We start from the raw sequence: 14,024 nt of genomic DNA, 5'->3' as shown, positions 1-14,024 counted from the left end.
TTATTCAGAATAATGTGATATGATCCCCGGCAAAGCAGCTAAATGTATTCACTTAAGAAGGCGACGAATGCTTGGTAGTTTTGTGTGTGATTAAAACTGGTTTTCAACAATCAAATTAGCTGTTTAAGTTGCAGTCAGTGTTGCCAGATCCAGTTAGAGTAACAAGTACCCAAGTCTGTGGAAATGAGCCCAAAAAGAAGCAGCATGGCTCTACTTGGACTGAGCAACATGTAAAAAAAATTACATTGCAATATTTTCTCTCTCTCCACTATAAAAAGGGTAACAGTGCCAGATAAATACATTTCATTTTGTATATTTTTTAAATAAAGCAATTATATTTTTTCAATGTAAACCTTCTTTACAACCTTAACACACACTAGGTTCAGATCTCTGACAGTGACTGACATAAACACACAGAGTCAGAGGAGGACTGTTGGAGGGAGAGCAGGTAGTATATAGGTAAAATATGAATGACAGGGTCTTTAGTGTTTTAAAAGCTTAAAATATGAAAATGGCACTGCTAAATGTTTGTTAGGAGCCCAAATCCAAAAGCCAGTGATTTAAACTTAAGCACAATTATTTTGTCAGATGACTTGGATCATAACTTCTGAAATGTTATTACATTAATGTGAAATATCTTTGAACAGGCAGCAGATCACAGCTCCTGTCTAAGTAAACGCTGACTTAGGGCAGCAGGCCCAGGACAACAGTCCTACATCTGACCGCTTAATTGATCTGTAGTTTGCAATTAAAGCCGCAAACTCCTCTTATAAACTCATTGGTCATTTGGGACTGAAAACATGTCACACAAAATGGTTTTGTTAAAAGCACCTCCAAGTCTGAGGCCATGGTTCTCTGCTGGAAAACGGTGAGTTGCTCCCTTCCCTTTGCCCCAAGTGAAGGAGTTCAAGTACCTCCGGGTCTTCTTCACAAGTGAGGGTAGAAGGGGCCATGAGATCGACAGGCTACAACATCTGCAGTCTTGGAGATGTTGTACTGCACCGTCGTGGTGTAGAGGGATTTGAGCCAGAAGGCAAATCTCTCAGTTTACAGGTTGATCTTTGCCCCAACCCTGTCCTATGGTCATGAAATCTGGGTAATGACCGAAAGAACAAGATTGCTAGTCAAGTAATCGAAATGAGATTCCTCAGGGGGGGTGGCTGGGCTCAGCCTTAGAGACATGGTGAGGAGATCTGACATCCAGAAGAATCTCAAAGTAGAGCCACTCCTCTTTTGCGTCAAAAGGAGCCAGTTGAGGTGGTTTCAGGCATTTGACACATGATGGCCAATATTTGTGTTTACAGAAAAACAAGAACAAAATCACTTACATGAAGCAGACTTCACTCACTGATTGCAGTTGCATTGTTAATTTTCTATCAGTAAAGTAATAAAATGTAAAATCTGAGGAAGATGTTGCTGATGTCAGAAAAAACATCAGAATAGAATCATAAAGGGAGGTGTCTTGCTTTTCTATCTACCACTTTTTCTATGATCTTGTGCTCCAGATTCAAAAATATCACCCACATCCCTACTTAGGACTGAAATAAAATACGTCTATTCAGACAAAGCAGAACTCTCACCTCCTCCACACCACACAGGAAGGAGACTCAGGCCTGAGGAGTTTGCAGCTCACTATTGTTACATAACTTGGTGGTGGTGGTTTTATTTTGAAACCCACAGTATGTAGAACAGTACACATTTTGAACATACTGTATCTTCCCCTGCTGTTTCTTATAGAATGTGCACAAATCTGAGATCTGTATCATTTCTTCTAACTCCGTGGTTCATGGTAGTATGCAGTAAAACATGAGCAAATAGCAGCATCTTTCATCGTATTTTCAATCAGAACAAAAGCATCTGTAAAACTAATAAGTAAGTGTTTTAGGGGAGTGAACACAGATGAGCCTTGCTGAAGAAAAAAGTGATAATGCAACAATGCAGACAGCAGCTTTGTTGTGCATCATTCCCCCTAACTCCCTCATCTTCATTTTTTCTGCTTCTTCTCTGTTGCATCCTTGAATGTTACTCTGTCTCCTTTTCTGGCGTTCTCTTCTGTCTTGAAAAATTCCTCACAAGTCATACAGACCCTTTAAAGTTTGACTAAGTGACACTCTAAGGCTCTTAACCTGCTGGCAGTTTGTCTCATTTGCCTCTTTTAGTCAATTCCAGTTCCAGTGTAGACTCCTAAAAAGTGTGCTTGTGCAGTTCCCCTCTGTCTTTTACCATTAGTCTGCTTTATACTTGTATCATGGTTAACAGCACCTGGAGAATCTCAGAGATGAAGTGGCAGCATTATGCCAGGATTCATTACAGTAGAGGTGCAAAGTAAGTATTAAAGATAGACCAAGGCAGGAAAACACTAATACAAGCTCTCATTTGGTTTTCATAGTCCATTCAAACAACATCAATTTATGTCCCGCCTTTAACATTTTTGCTCCTTGCTTTTTGTTTATTAATTTAACGTTCTTAATAATGCTACAAATCAAAGGGTAAGTCATTATACATTAGGATCCTATTCATTGTTATGCATTGTAATATGCTACAGTTAGATAGAAGACCAGAATGTATGCAGCACAAAAGATTTGATAAGATACAATTATGTGTGTTTTATTATGTACAATATGTACAGTTAATTATGTGCAATTTGGTATGATTAGCTACAATACCATAAGATACAATTTGATACAATGTGAGATGGTTTGTTTCAATAAGATATGACATGATACTACACAATACAATAAGGCCTTGGTTCCCATCCTGGAGTTTGGGACCCCTTAGGAGGGCGCCAGAGATCTTAGGGATGGCTCTGTCTGCCCTGAGGTTGTTAAAATTAGATTTGCACATATTAACAGAAATCATGGTATAACACTTATAAATAATTCATACAATGTTTTTTAGGTAAAATAATTTGTGTTTAAGGCTACTTTGTTTGGACTTACACAAAAAATAATTGAAATTTATGTTCATTTTGGCCACAAAGTATCACTACTTTTTTCGTGTCAGTCCTGGGTGGGTCAAGTTTTCTTAGAAACAAGTAGGGGGTGCTCAAAGGAAAAAAGGTTGGGAACCACTGCAGTAAGGTATGATTCAATACAAGACTATATGATGCAATGTGAATAACATGATACAATACAGTTAAATACAGAACAATACAACACGACACAATTTGATGTGGTATGTTATGATATGATTCAATATGATATGATCTAATGTGATACCATGTAATGGGATATGATACCATACAAGAAGATAAAATTCACATGATGTGATATGCTATGATACAATTTTGATAGAAACTAGTAATTGATTCAATACAGCACAATTTGATACTACACAATACAATTCAATATGATACTATACAATGTGGTATGATAAGACACAATTGGGGTGTTAGAAATTATCAATACACTAACAGCGCAATATTTCACTGTGCAATGCTTAATTGATATTTTTAAATGCTGTTGATATTTTATTAATTGATCATTTTTTACTTTGCTGGTACAGTTGTTTGTTAACTTCAACCTCTAACTGCTAGATGGCAGCTGGCATATGACTCCTCCCTCTTTCTCTCTGTTTAGACAACAAGATCACGCTAACTTCTACAAGACTGTACGATGCGATATAATGATACACAATCCAATATGATACTATATTATACTGTCGGTAAAGTACGATACGATATGGTCGATTCAAAATGATATGACACCATACAATGTAAAATGATAGAAGATGTTATACAATACGAAACAATACTATACTATATGACATGATAGGATATGATATTATATGACACAATACAAAATGATATGATAAGATAAGATGCTATACTATACGATACTGTAAGATACTGTACGATGCAACATGATTTGATACGTTATGATACAAAAGTATACGATACGATACGAAATGATACGATACGATACGATACGAAACAAAATGATATGATACGACACAAAATGATATGATACAAAATTATATGATACAATGCTATACAATACCACATGATACGACACAAAATGATATGATACAATACAAAATGATACGACATGATGCCATGCAAAACAATATGATATTATACGATACGACATGACACGATACAAAATAAAAGAAATGATACAAAATGATATAATACGATGCTATACAATATGACATGATACAAAACGATATGATAGAAAATGATGCGGTACGATACAAAATGATACAATATGATACGATGTGATACGATATAAAATAATCTGATAGAAAATGATATGATACGATACAATACAATATGACATGGCATGATACTATAAAAAATGATATAAAATACAACATTATACTATACAAAATGATTTACGATACGATACAATTTGATACATTACAATGGGATATGACATGACATGATACAATACAAAATGATATGATACGATGCAATCTAATACAATAAGATATGGTATGCATGATGGAATATGCTATGATATATTTGATAGGATATGATTGAAACTGATAACATTCGATACAATACAGTAGTCCTATGACATAATATGATGCGGTACACTACAATAAGGTGAGGCATAGTACAGTATGATCCGATGGAAAACATTACAGTGTCTTAAAATATGGTACATTAATATACAATGCATTACAGTACAGTATGTTAAAACAAGACACAATGCATTACCATATGCTGGAATTTTGGGTAAAAAGGTAGGAAGTGATCCAGTCCCATACCCAGTATGGTACAGCCGTTTTTTATTATTACCTGTGATTTTACCACAGTTCAGTCAGTCTTTGTCATTTATTACCAGCCAGTCTCTTAATGATATATCACAATTATGTGAAAAAAATACAAAATGCTCCTTAAAAGATTAGGAGCAGAATTTGTTTTTATTCACTGCAGTTTGGTGTCAGTTTCACCTGCAGTCATGATGCATTATTATTTCACCTCTTTTCACTACTGCCTCACATTATCCCGCTCTCGTCGTCTTCTTTTGTACTGCTGTCAACTATTTCTATGGCCACTTGACTTCTGTTCACATCAGCCTCATTTACGTCTTAACTAACACTGTGAGGAGTCATGAAGTAATGATTCAGTGAGTCAAACTGACAGGGAAATCTGTTAAGAGCTCTGTATTTGGTAAATTAAAACATGGAGTTTTAGTACCAGCCATTCAAGAAATGAATCACACAAGTTTGGCTAAAGATAAATCTCCTTATCGCTAGTTTATCCCACCCATCATCATGAATCAGTTGGCTCTTGCCCACGCCAAATGTCACTTAAAATGCTATAAAATCCTTATTGAATCTGACCAATCATGAGTTGTACATGTTATTATGATGCATTTGATTTCACCAGGAAATCTTAACTTTCCTTCTCTATCTTCAAACTCAACATATTTTTTCACAAGTATATCTCTTATTCTCAACAATCTCTGTCGCTCACATAATCAATCGTAGCTCTGCTTTGATGACTGAGTCCCAGCACAAACCATAGTATTGTATTTCAAGGCTTAGACCTGTCTAATGGATAACCTGAGCTCCAGTTAGAACGCCGTGAACAGGACATGTAACATTTAAACATCTGACAAATGACTGACAGGCACTCTAGTCTGAAATGTGAACTCTTCCTGTGTTCGACAAGAAACAATTGCTGATGTGTCCTTGGGTTTGACTTCACATTTAAAAGCCAGAAACTCCTCTGAAAGCTTCCTCTGTTTTGATTTTCTCCAATTGTAAACTGTGCTTTGACTTGCAAAAGAGGGTCAGATCTCCAGAGACCCTTCTAGAGAACTAGGGGTGAAATAAGTACAAAACCACGAGCCAGCCTATTTTCACTAGAAACTCTAACTTTAGCTTGAACTGGCTCTCCAATCCCACCTCATTTCCAAAAAAGTTGGGATGCTGTGAAAAGTGTAAATAAAAGGAGAATGCAATAATTTGCAAATCTCATAAACTCATATTTTAATCACAATAGAGCATAAACAACATATCAGATGTTGAAACTCACACATTTTACCATTTCATGAAAATATTAGCTCATTAGAATTTGATGGCAACAACATATCTCAAAAATAGGGACAGGGCCATGTTCATCATTGTGTGGCATACCCTTGCCTTTTAACAACAGTTTTGGGAGAGGAATGTTGTCCCATTCTTGTCTGATGTAGGATCCTTGCTGCCCAACACTCCTGGGTATTTTTTGCAAGATTTGTTCTGATCACTGAATGTTTTCTGTCAGTGAAAGGTCAGCACCTGGACTCCTACAGTGAAGCATTTCTGTTGTGATAGATGCAATATGTGGTTTAGCATTGTCCTGGTAAAATCTACAAGGCCTTCCCTGAAAGAGACATTGTCAGGATTGGATGAGATGTTGCTGTAGATACTTCTCAGCATTGAGAGAGCCTTTCCAGATGTGTAAGCTGCTCACACCAACGGCAGTAATGCAGCCCCATACCATCAGAGATGAAAGCTTTTGAACCGCGTGCTGGTAACAAGCTGGATGGTCCCACTCTTCTTTATTTTACAGGACATTGCATCCATGGTTTAAAATAAACATTCTGACCACAGAACAGTTTTCCATTTTGCCACAGTTTACTTTAAATGAGCTCTGGTCCAGAGGAGACAGTAGTGTTTCAGGATTGGGTTCACATATTGCTATCTTGATTTCTGGCAGTGTTCCTGAGTACATGCAGTGATTTCCAGCACAGACCTGTTTTTAATACAGTTTCACCTGCGAGCCCAAAGATTGCAAGCATCCAATATTGTCTTTCGACCTTGTCTCTTGTTGCACAGAGATTTCTTCAGATTCTCTGCATCATTTGATGATATTGTGTACTGTAGATTGGGGGAAATTCAAAGCCTTTACAATTTTACATTGAGGAAGATTTTTCTGAAATTGTTCCACAGTTTAATGCACAGTTTTTCACAGATTGGTGAACCTCTGCCCTGAATTCCTTTTATAGCCAGTCATGTAACTGACCTGTTGCCTATTAACCAAATTAGTGTAAATGGTCCTCGAGCTTTTTTTCATTATTACTACTCCCTTTTCCAGCCCTTTGTTCCTCCACCTTTACTTTGTTTTATTTGAGATGTGTTGCTGCCATCAAACTCAAAATGAAGTAATATTTTTCATGAAATGGTAAAATGTCCCAGTTTCTACATCTGACATGTTGTTTATGTTCTACTGTGAATTGAATAGGGGTTTATGAGTTTTGCCAAATCAATGCATATATTTTACATAGTGCCCCAAATTTTTTGGAATTGGGGTTGTTAATTCCTCAGCAATATCTGGGTATGCATGTTGAAAACTATATTTCAGACCTAGAATAAACAGTAAAGAAACAGATATTTTCTTGTGCACTTTGTCTTAACAAGATTAAGTTCTGCTAATCCCCCTTTGTGCTTGTAAACTTTATTCTACCAGTGTAACTTCTGGTGTTTGCCTTGGTTTGTGCAAAGTTTAGACATTTAATTCTATGTGTTAAACTCCTTCAACATATCTTGTAACCCAGGTGAAAAAGGCGCCCTAATACTATATATTTGTCATTTTTCTTATCGTGCAGGAGGCAGAGTTGTGTATCATTTTTATGTTATTTCCCTCTGTCTCCTTTTCTCCAGCTTGCCCTCAGGGCACCTTTAAGTCCTCCCAGGGGGCCGGATTATGTCAGCAGTGTCCACCCAACAGTCGCTCCACCATCGAGGCCGCCACCCTCTGCGGATGTCGGAACGGCTATTACCGAGGAGACATGGACAAACCGGAGGACTTGTGCACCAGTGAGTCAGTCTCCCTCTGTTACACAAACATGAAAATACATACTGTGTAAACCTTTAGTGTGATGGTGCCTCAGGGCAGACTGCTCTGTGAAGGCTGAATCTAGCTGTCGTGCTAAAGCGTATCAATGGTTGACATCACTGACGGCCCAATATCTCATCATTGAATTAACAGCCAATATCTGCCTTGATTCGTCATTCCAGCCTTAATTTCATGCCCCTCATTCAGAGCGAGTGCGCCACAATGTTCTCGTCCTTGTTTGGGGATTTGGGGAGCAGTAAGTAATAACACTGCCACAATCCTCAGGCTTTCCATTGAGGAGAATATGAGTTTAGTGTGTTGAAGGGGTTTATATTGCTATGCAAGACGAGGCACAGTCTGAGAAACGCAGCCTCTCTGTTCCACTGAGAGATGGTGTAAGTAGGTTGAGACATGAATCATTTGGTCGTCTCTGCAGCGAGGCTCTAACTGAAACAGGGTGTACCATGCGTCTGTGTTTCTATGTGTAGTAACATGGGTGTCTTTGCACGTCCTGGTGACCTGGATACAACTTTGTGTTTTTAGGGCTAAAAAGCTCCTCTTCATTATTCTACTGTTTAACATTCATGAATGAATCCACATTATTTCTGCCAGAAAAAAAACATGAAATACATAACCCAAAAAATATTTTCTCTCTAGTTATTTTATGATTCATGACAGTGAATATTGGCACTCAATATGAGGCATTATTTTAGCCCAGTTTTTTCCTATTAATAGCTGGTTGGACCTCTGCCCTGATCTGATTCCATACTTCGTATCTAAATTCTACTCATTCATCAAATTGCACACAGCTTAAAACCCTTCAATACCTCACAGCAATTGGTATAAACAAGGAGTTGACAGATATTGGTATTTTGGGGCTGATACTATTTATTAGTATTTCATGAGACCAGTAACCTGTGAACCATTAAAAAAGGTAGTCACATATGATGGTATTTACACACACATCTTGGTGGCAGTAACATTTTAAAGTGCTAACTGCTATTTAACAATCAACAAAGAAGAGCGAGAGGCCAACACAACAAAACACCCAAGAAAGCAGTAGGGTAACAGGAAGTGATGTAGTCTGCTAATGGCTCTTAGCATCATGGCTAACAGCTCCTTCTTGCAGTCACACTATATGGACAAAAAGTATACGGCCACACCTGTTATTCATTGAATTCAGGTGTTTCATTCAGTCCTGTTGCCACAGGTGTATAAAATCAAGCACGTAGCCATGCAGTCTCCATTTGTAACCATCTGTTATACGAAATGAGTCATTCTGAGGAGCTCAGTGACTTCAAGCTTGGTACTGTGATGGATGCCACCTTTGCAATAAGGCGGTTCATGAAATTTCTTCCCTGCTGGACATTCCACAGTCAACTGTAAAGACGTGTTTCCATCAGGGGTTCCGATTTGATTCAGTACGGTTTGGTATGGTTCGGTACCCTAAACCCCAAAATAGTTTGCGTCTCCACAGACACCCGTGCCCTCGCTTGGTGGGCGGGCTGTAAAAGCATGCATGTGAAGTCACAGACAGCATGAGTCTGCTGGTCCAGCCGCAGAGTTATAGAAAGGATGAGTGACAGAAATCAGTGGGGAATAACCATTAAACAGCTTTATTTCAAAGAAAGTCCTTTTTAAAAAAAAAAACAAACAAACTACATTTTAATGATGTTAATCACTGTCAGTGCAGCTCCTCAGCTGATGGAATATATGTACAGGGACTGTTTGAGTCGTAACTCTTAGCGTTAATAAGTGAATATAACTAGTCTATAACCGTTTATACAACAAAATATGAAAGTTTAGAGCTGCACTATAAGAATTCCCCACATTAATAATATAGTAAAAGTTCAGCTGGTGTTAAAATCAAGCTAGATTAAGTCAGAAATCCGTGGTGCGCTGATCATGTTAAAATAGGCTGCAGCCCAAAGATTCGGGCTCTGCTTTGTGTACTAAAATTCAGGTCCAGATTAACGTCAGGAAACTTGATTTGTGGCCAGATATCAATATCCATAGACTGGGAAACAGTTTGGATCTCTGTCGAGTCCAAATAGTTCCGATTTAAGCAGATATTAGTCTGTTTATCTCCTGTTTTCACCCGCTCCTCACAGAGCAGACTTCCGTGTTTTGCAGCCTGGAGGCGTGCAGCTAAGTCACACGCTGACGTGATGTCAGTACAACCCCTATTGTTGTGTGTGTAGCTCCACCTTTTTGGTACAGATAGGTAAGATTGGTACCCCTACGGAAGGGTGACAAAAAGTGGGACGATATGGGTCGTTTTTTTTGGGACCCTTTCCAGGTTTTGCTCTATGGAAACGCAAAAAAATCTGTGCCATGCTGAGCTGAACAGCTTGGTGGAAACGACCTATTTGTGATATTATTACAAAGTGAAAGCATTCAGGAGTAACAGCAACTCAGCCACAAAATGCAAGACCACATAAAATCACAGAGCAGGGTCAACGACTGCTAAGGGGCATGGTGCATAAAAGTCACCATGCCCTGCTGATTTCATAGCTCAAGAGTTCTGAACTTCACTGCCATTAATAAGCACAAACCTGTGCAACAGGAGCTTCATGGAATGGGCTTCCATGACCTAGCAGCTGCATGCAAGCCTCAGATCACCAAGTCCAGTGGAGTTTTGTAAAGTATACCAACACCAGACTGTAGAGCAGTGGAAATGTGTACTGTGGAGTTAAGAATCATGTGTCTCTGGCAGTCAGATAGGCAAGTCTGGGTTTTGAGAACATTACCTGCCTGACTGCATTGAGCCAGCTGTGGTGTTTAAAGGAGGAGTGATAATGGTACAGGGCTGTTTTTCAGGGTTTGGTCTAGGCCACTTATCTCAAGTGAGGGGTAATACTTTAGCGTACAAGACATTTTGGACAATGCTATGCTTCCAACTTTGTGGCAACAGTCTGGGGAAGGCCCAAGTACACAAAGCAAGGACTATAGAGACACGGTTTGATGATTTTGTGGAAGAACTTGACTGGCACAGAGCCCTGACCTCAACCCTATTGTGCATCTTTGGGATGAACGGGACCTGTTGTCCAACATCTGACCTCTTCAATGCTCTACAGATTGAATGGGCACAAATTCACACAAAAACACTCCAAAATCTTGTGGAAAGCCTTCTAAGAAGAGTGGTGGCTGTTACAGCCTCAAAAGAAGGGCCAACTCCTTATTAAAGCACCTGTAAATGAATACAATGTTTTTACAGTGGTGTAATGACCAGGTGTCCAAATACTTTTCAAGACCTAAACTGTTGAGCCATAGATGGTCAACCTTTAAGACACTATTCATACTAAAGCCATGTTCTGAACCAGGCTGTTTCTACTGTAAATATGGTTGTTTTGATAAGTATGTATGGGACTGTAGAGACTTTCGTGGCCAGCATCTAGTGGACACTTGAGGAACTGCATTTTTTTTGCCCCTCCACGTTGGTGTCATTCTTTAGATGTTTCTGCTTAAGCAGTGAAAACATTCAGTACTCTACTTTGCCATTTTGGTGACTTTATCATCCTTCTGTATTAGCCTGATAAATAGCAAGTCTTTCCTTTGTTACCAGAGCAGCTGCACTAAGAGCAACCTCTGCAGTGCATCCTCTACACTTTCACTTTACATATCACTCTCCTGACAGGTCCCATTTGGTCAGATTGATTTTATAGTAGTTTCTTACAAGGGGGAATGATTTTGCCACCACTTTTATGTAACTATTAAATGGTAAACCTTTGAGACAGCAGAGCGAGCACATGGCAAGCATCACCTGAGACAACCGCAGTATACTCTCAAATTGATGCTGATAGAAGAAAAATCAACTCTCCTTGTGAAAAGTGTCAGGTGTCAGCCTACACCCACGTACTCAGCTTTGTGAACACCTTTTAATTCAAAGGTAAAAACAACACAGCAGCTATGAAAAATGAGAGGGTAACTAAGAAACACAGGAGAGAAAATAGGATATAGGAACGAGCCTCAGATGATTTTCATTTTGTACAAACTTTATCAGATATAAAATCAGGTCAGTGAAGTGGAAGAGTGAGCGAGCAGTACGCGGATAGTTGGCTGACAGAAAATCATTCCCTCAGCTGGGCTCAGGGGCTGAATAGGTAAAAAGAAGGTGTGTGTGTGTGTACCGTAGGTGTGTGTGGGCGTTTTTTGAAGTGTATTTTGGTGTATAGGTCAGACTGATTCTGAAAACGCTACTTACAAAACAGAAAAGTAGAGCAGAGAGTAGTTGTGAGCTGCTGGGCCAAAAACTCTGTGGTGGAGTGCTGAAAGTGGTTTCTATTTTTTTGGCAGTAAAATGGACACTTCAAAGGAATGATATGTAACATTTCTGGATTATAATGTCTTAAAATGACAAGACTTAATTAAGCTTTTTGTTCAGTTCTGTACTCAAATGACTTCAAATGTTTCAAACTGTGTTTGAAAGAAGAGAAATCAGACTTTTATCACAAGTAATGTGCTCCCCTGTCTGCAGGGGTTCATATGAAGCCATGGATGACAGGTATTGAAGACGTTACTTCTTCTGTCAATGTGATTTTCTGCCTTATGCACTTCAGATAGATTTTTATCTGCAGTAGTTATTGTTAAACAATGAGGAAAAAAACTTCCATGAAACAACCCAATTTCAAACTGCAGTCGTACAATACTGTGTCCCAATTCAGGTTGCTTTCTCATAGCCTGCATATACCACTGAAATGAGACTTTCTGATCAACAAAGGATTTTCAGCTGCCTCTGCCCTTACATAGTGTCCTCAGAGTTGGGTTCTTTGCAGATGACATCACATAGCAGCAGACAACTGTCCTTGGGGGGCATGTGGTGACTTCTGCATAGAGAAACGCTACCAAAAGACCATGTTTTGAGCTGTTTACAACAATGCCAAGCATTCAAAGTATGAAAATATAAGCGTTCTTGATTCTCAAGCTTCTTTTGTGTCTCAAAAGTAGTGAAATATTAAGAGGAACAAATTTTTAAAGTTTTACAAATGGAAGCAGGCAGAAATTAAAAAGCCTGTCTAAAATCTGTCACACAACAATCGTGTATGTTTTTTTTTTTTTTTTTTAATCTTGACCAAGGATGGAGGAAAAGGAAACTGGCACTCAAACAAGATTTGGTCTGCTTCACTTTGTGTCCCATCATTTTTTTTTTTAGCAGTGAAGCTGTCAGCTGTAGTTCACAATAAGTGGGAGCAAATTTTCAGTGCCTGTCAGGTCACATGTGATATTGTCAGCTGCACTTGTGTTTAGGACCATGCACATCTTAGAATTTCATATTGTGTATTAGTCACACAAGGTTTAGGTTAAGCATGTTTGTTTTGTGTATTAATTGGCTGCTTGAGAGTCCAACAGGCTAGCTTAATTTACATTTAAAGGAGCTTTCTTAATGGATTATATTTAAGCAACTGCAATAATTTGTCTTTAAATTTGCCTTTTGAAGGATGCAGACCCTGGATTGGGACACATCTTACATCTTTTCATATTGTTTTAAAGAAGAGAGAGTTTGCTAAGACGTAGGATTCTGTGGCTTTAATTTATAATTAATTACCTCTTTTTCTTGTTTTAGATTCAGTATGCAGTATAATGGGAAATCCTTGAGCGCCAGGGAGTTTAATTATTGTAGATATTTTTGGATGTAAACACAGTCGTTGTACATGTTAGAATCAGAGTTTTTGATGGATTCCCCCATCTCTGTAGGAACCATCATAAGATGTAATGATTTATATTTTCAACCCTCTACTGTCTGTCAGGACTTTGATTCTGCTTTGTGTTAGATGAATACACACATAAACACAAACATAATCCACAGGGCAATCTCTGATGTTTCATAAAACAGTGATTTAACATATGCCAAGGTTGACTATCCATATCATTTCCATCGCTGTGTTCTATCATGACATGTGGGCATGTCTGCCCGTGTCGTGGGTTTTTGGATTGGTGTCAAGGAGAAGTGAACCCTCGAGGTTTAACCTTGTGAAAACTGTGGGGGTGTGTTTAAGACGCTATATAACACCCTAAAAGCAGAGTATCTGCTGGGATCAAAGAGATGAGCTGACAGAGAGATGAGGGAGAGAGAGACTGACTGACTCACTGACTGCAGAGTGACAGAAAAAAAGACTGATTTTATGACTGGCTGTGTGCTGTTAGGTCACCCTCACACTGAAAGAGACAGGCTTTTCTGATCCCAGAGACTCTGTATTTGTATCGGAGAATTCTTTGGCTTTGCTTATGACAAACTTCAAATGTCAAACTTGTC

The 14,024-nt window shown here is 38.6% G+C and overlaps 1 protein-coding gene across 1 annotated transcript in view; it reads left to right on the top strand.

The window, feature by feature from the left end:
• The window catches only part of LOC121512356 (ephrin type-B receptor 1-like), a 157,811-nt gene that overhangs the window by 73,126 nt on the left and 70,661 nt on the right, over positions 1-14,024 (top strand). Inside the window, exon 6 of the mRNA XM_041791590.1 lies at positions 7,597-7,752. Coding sequence (XP_041647524.1) covers positions 7,597-7,752 — 156 coding nt within the window. The remainder of the gene's footprint in view (positions 1-7,596; positions 7,753-14,024) is intronic.

This window comes from Cheilinus undulatus, linkage group 7, assembly GCF_018320785.1.
Source record: "Cheilinus undulatus linkage group 7, ASM1832078v1, whole genome shotgun sequence".
NCBI lineage: Eukaryota > Metazoa > Chordata > Actinopteri > Labriformes > Labridae > Cheilinus > Cheilinus undulatus.
This window is presented reverse-complemented; position numbering and strand designations above follow the sequence as displayed.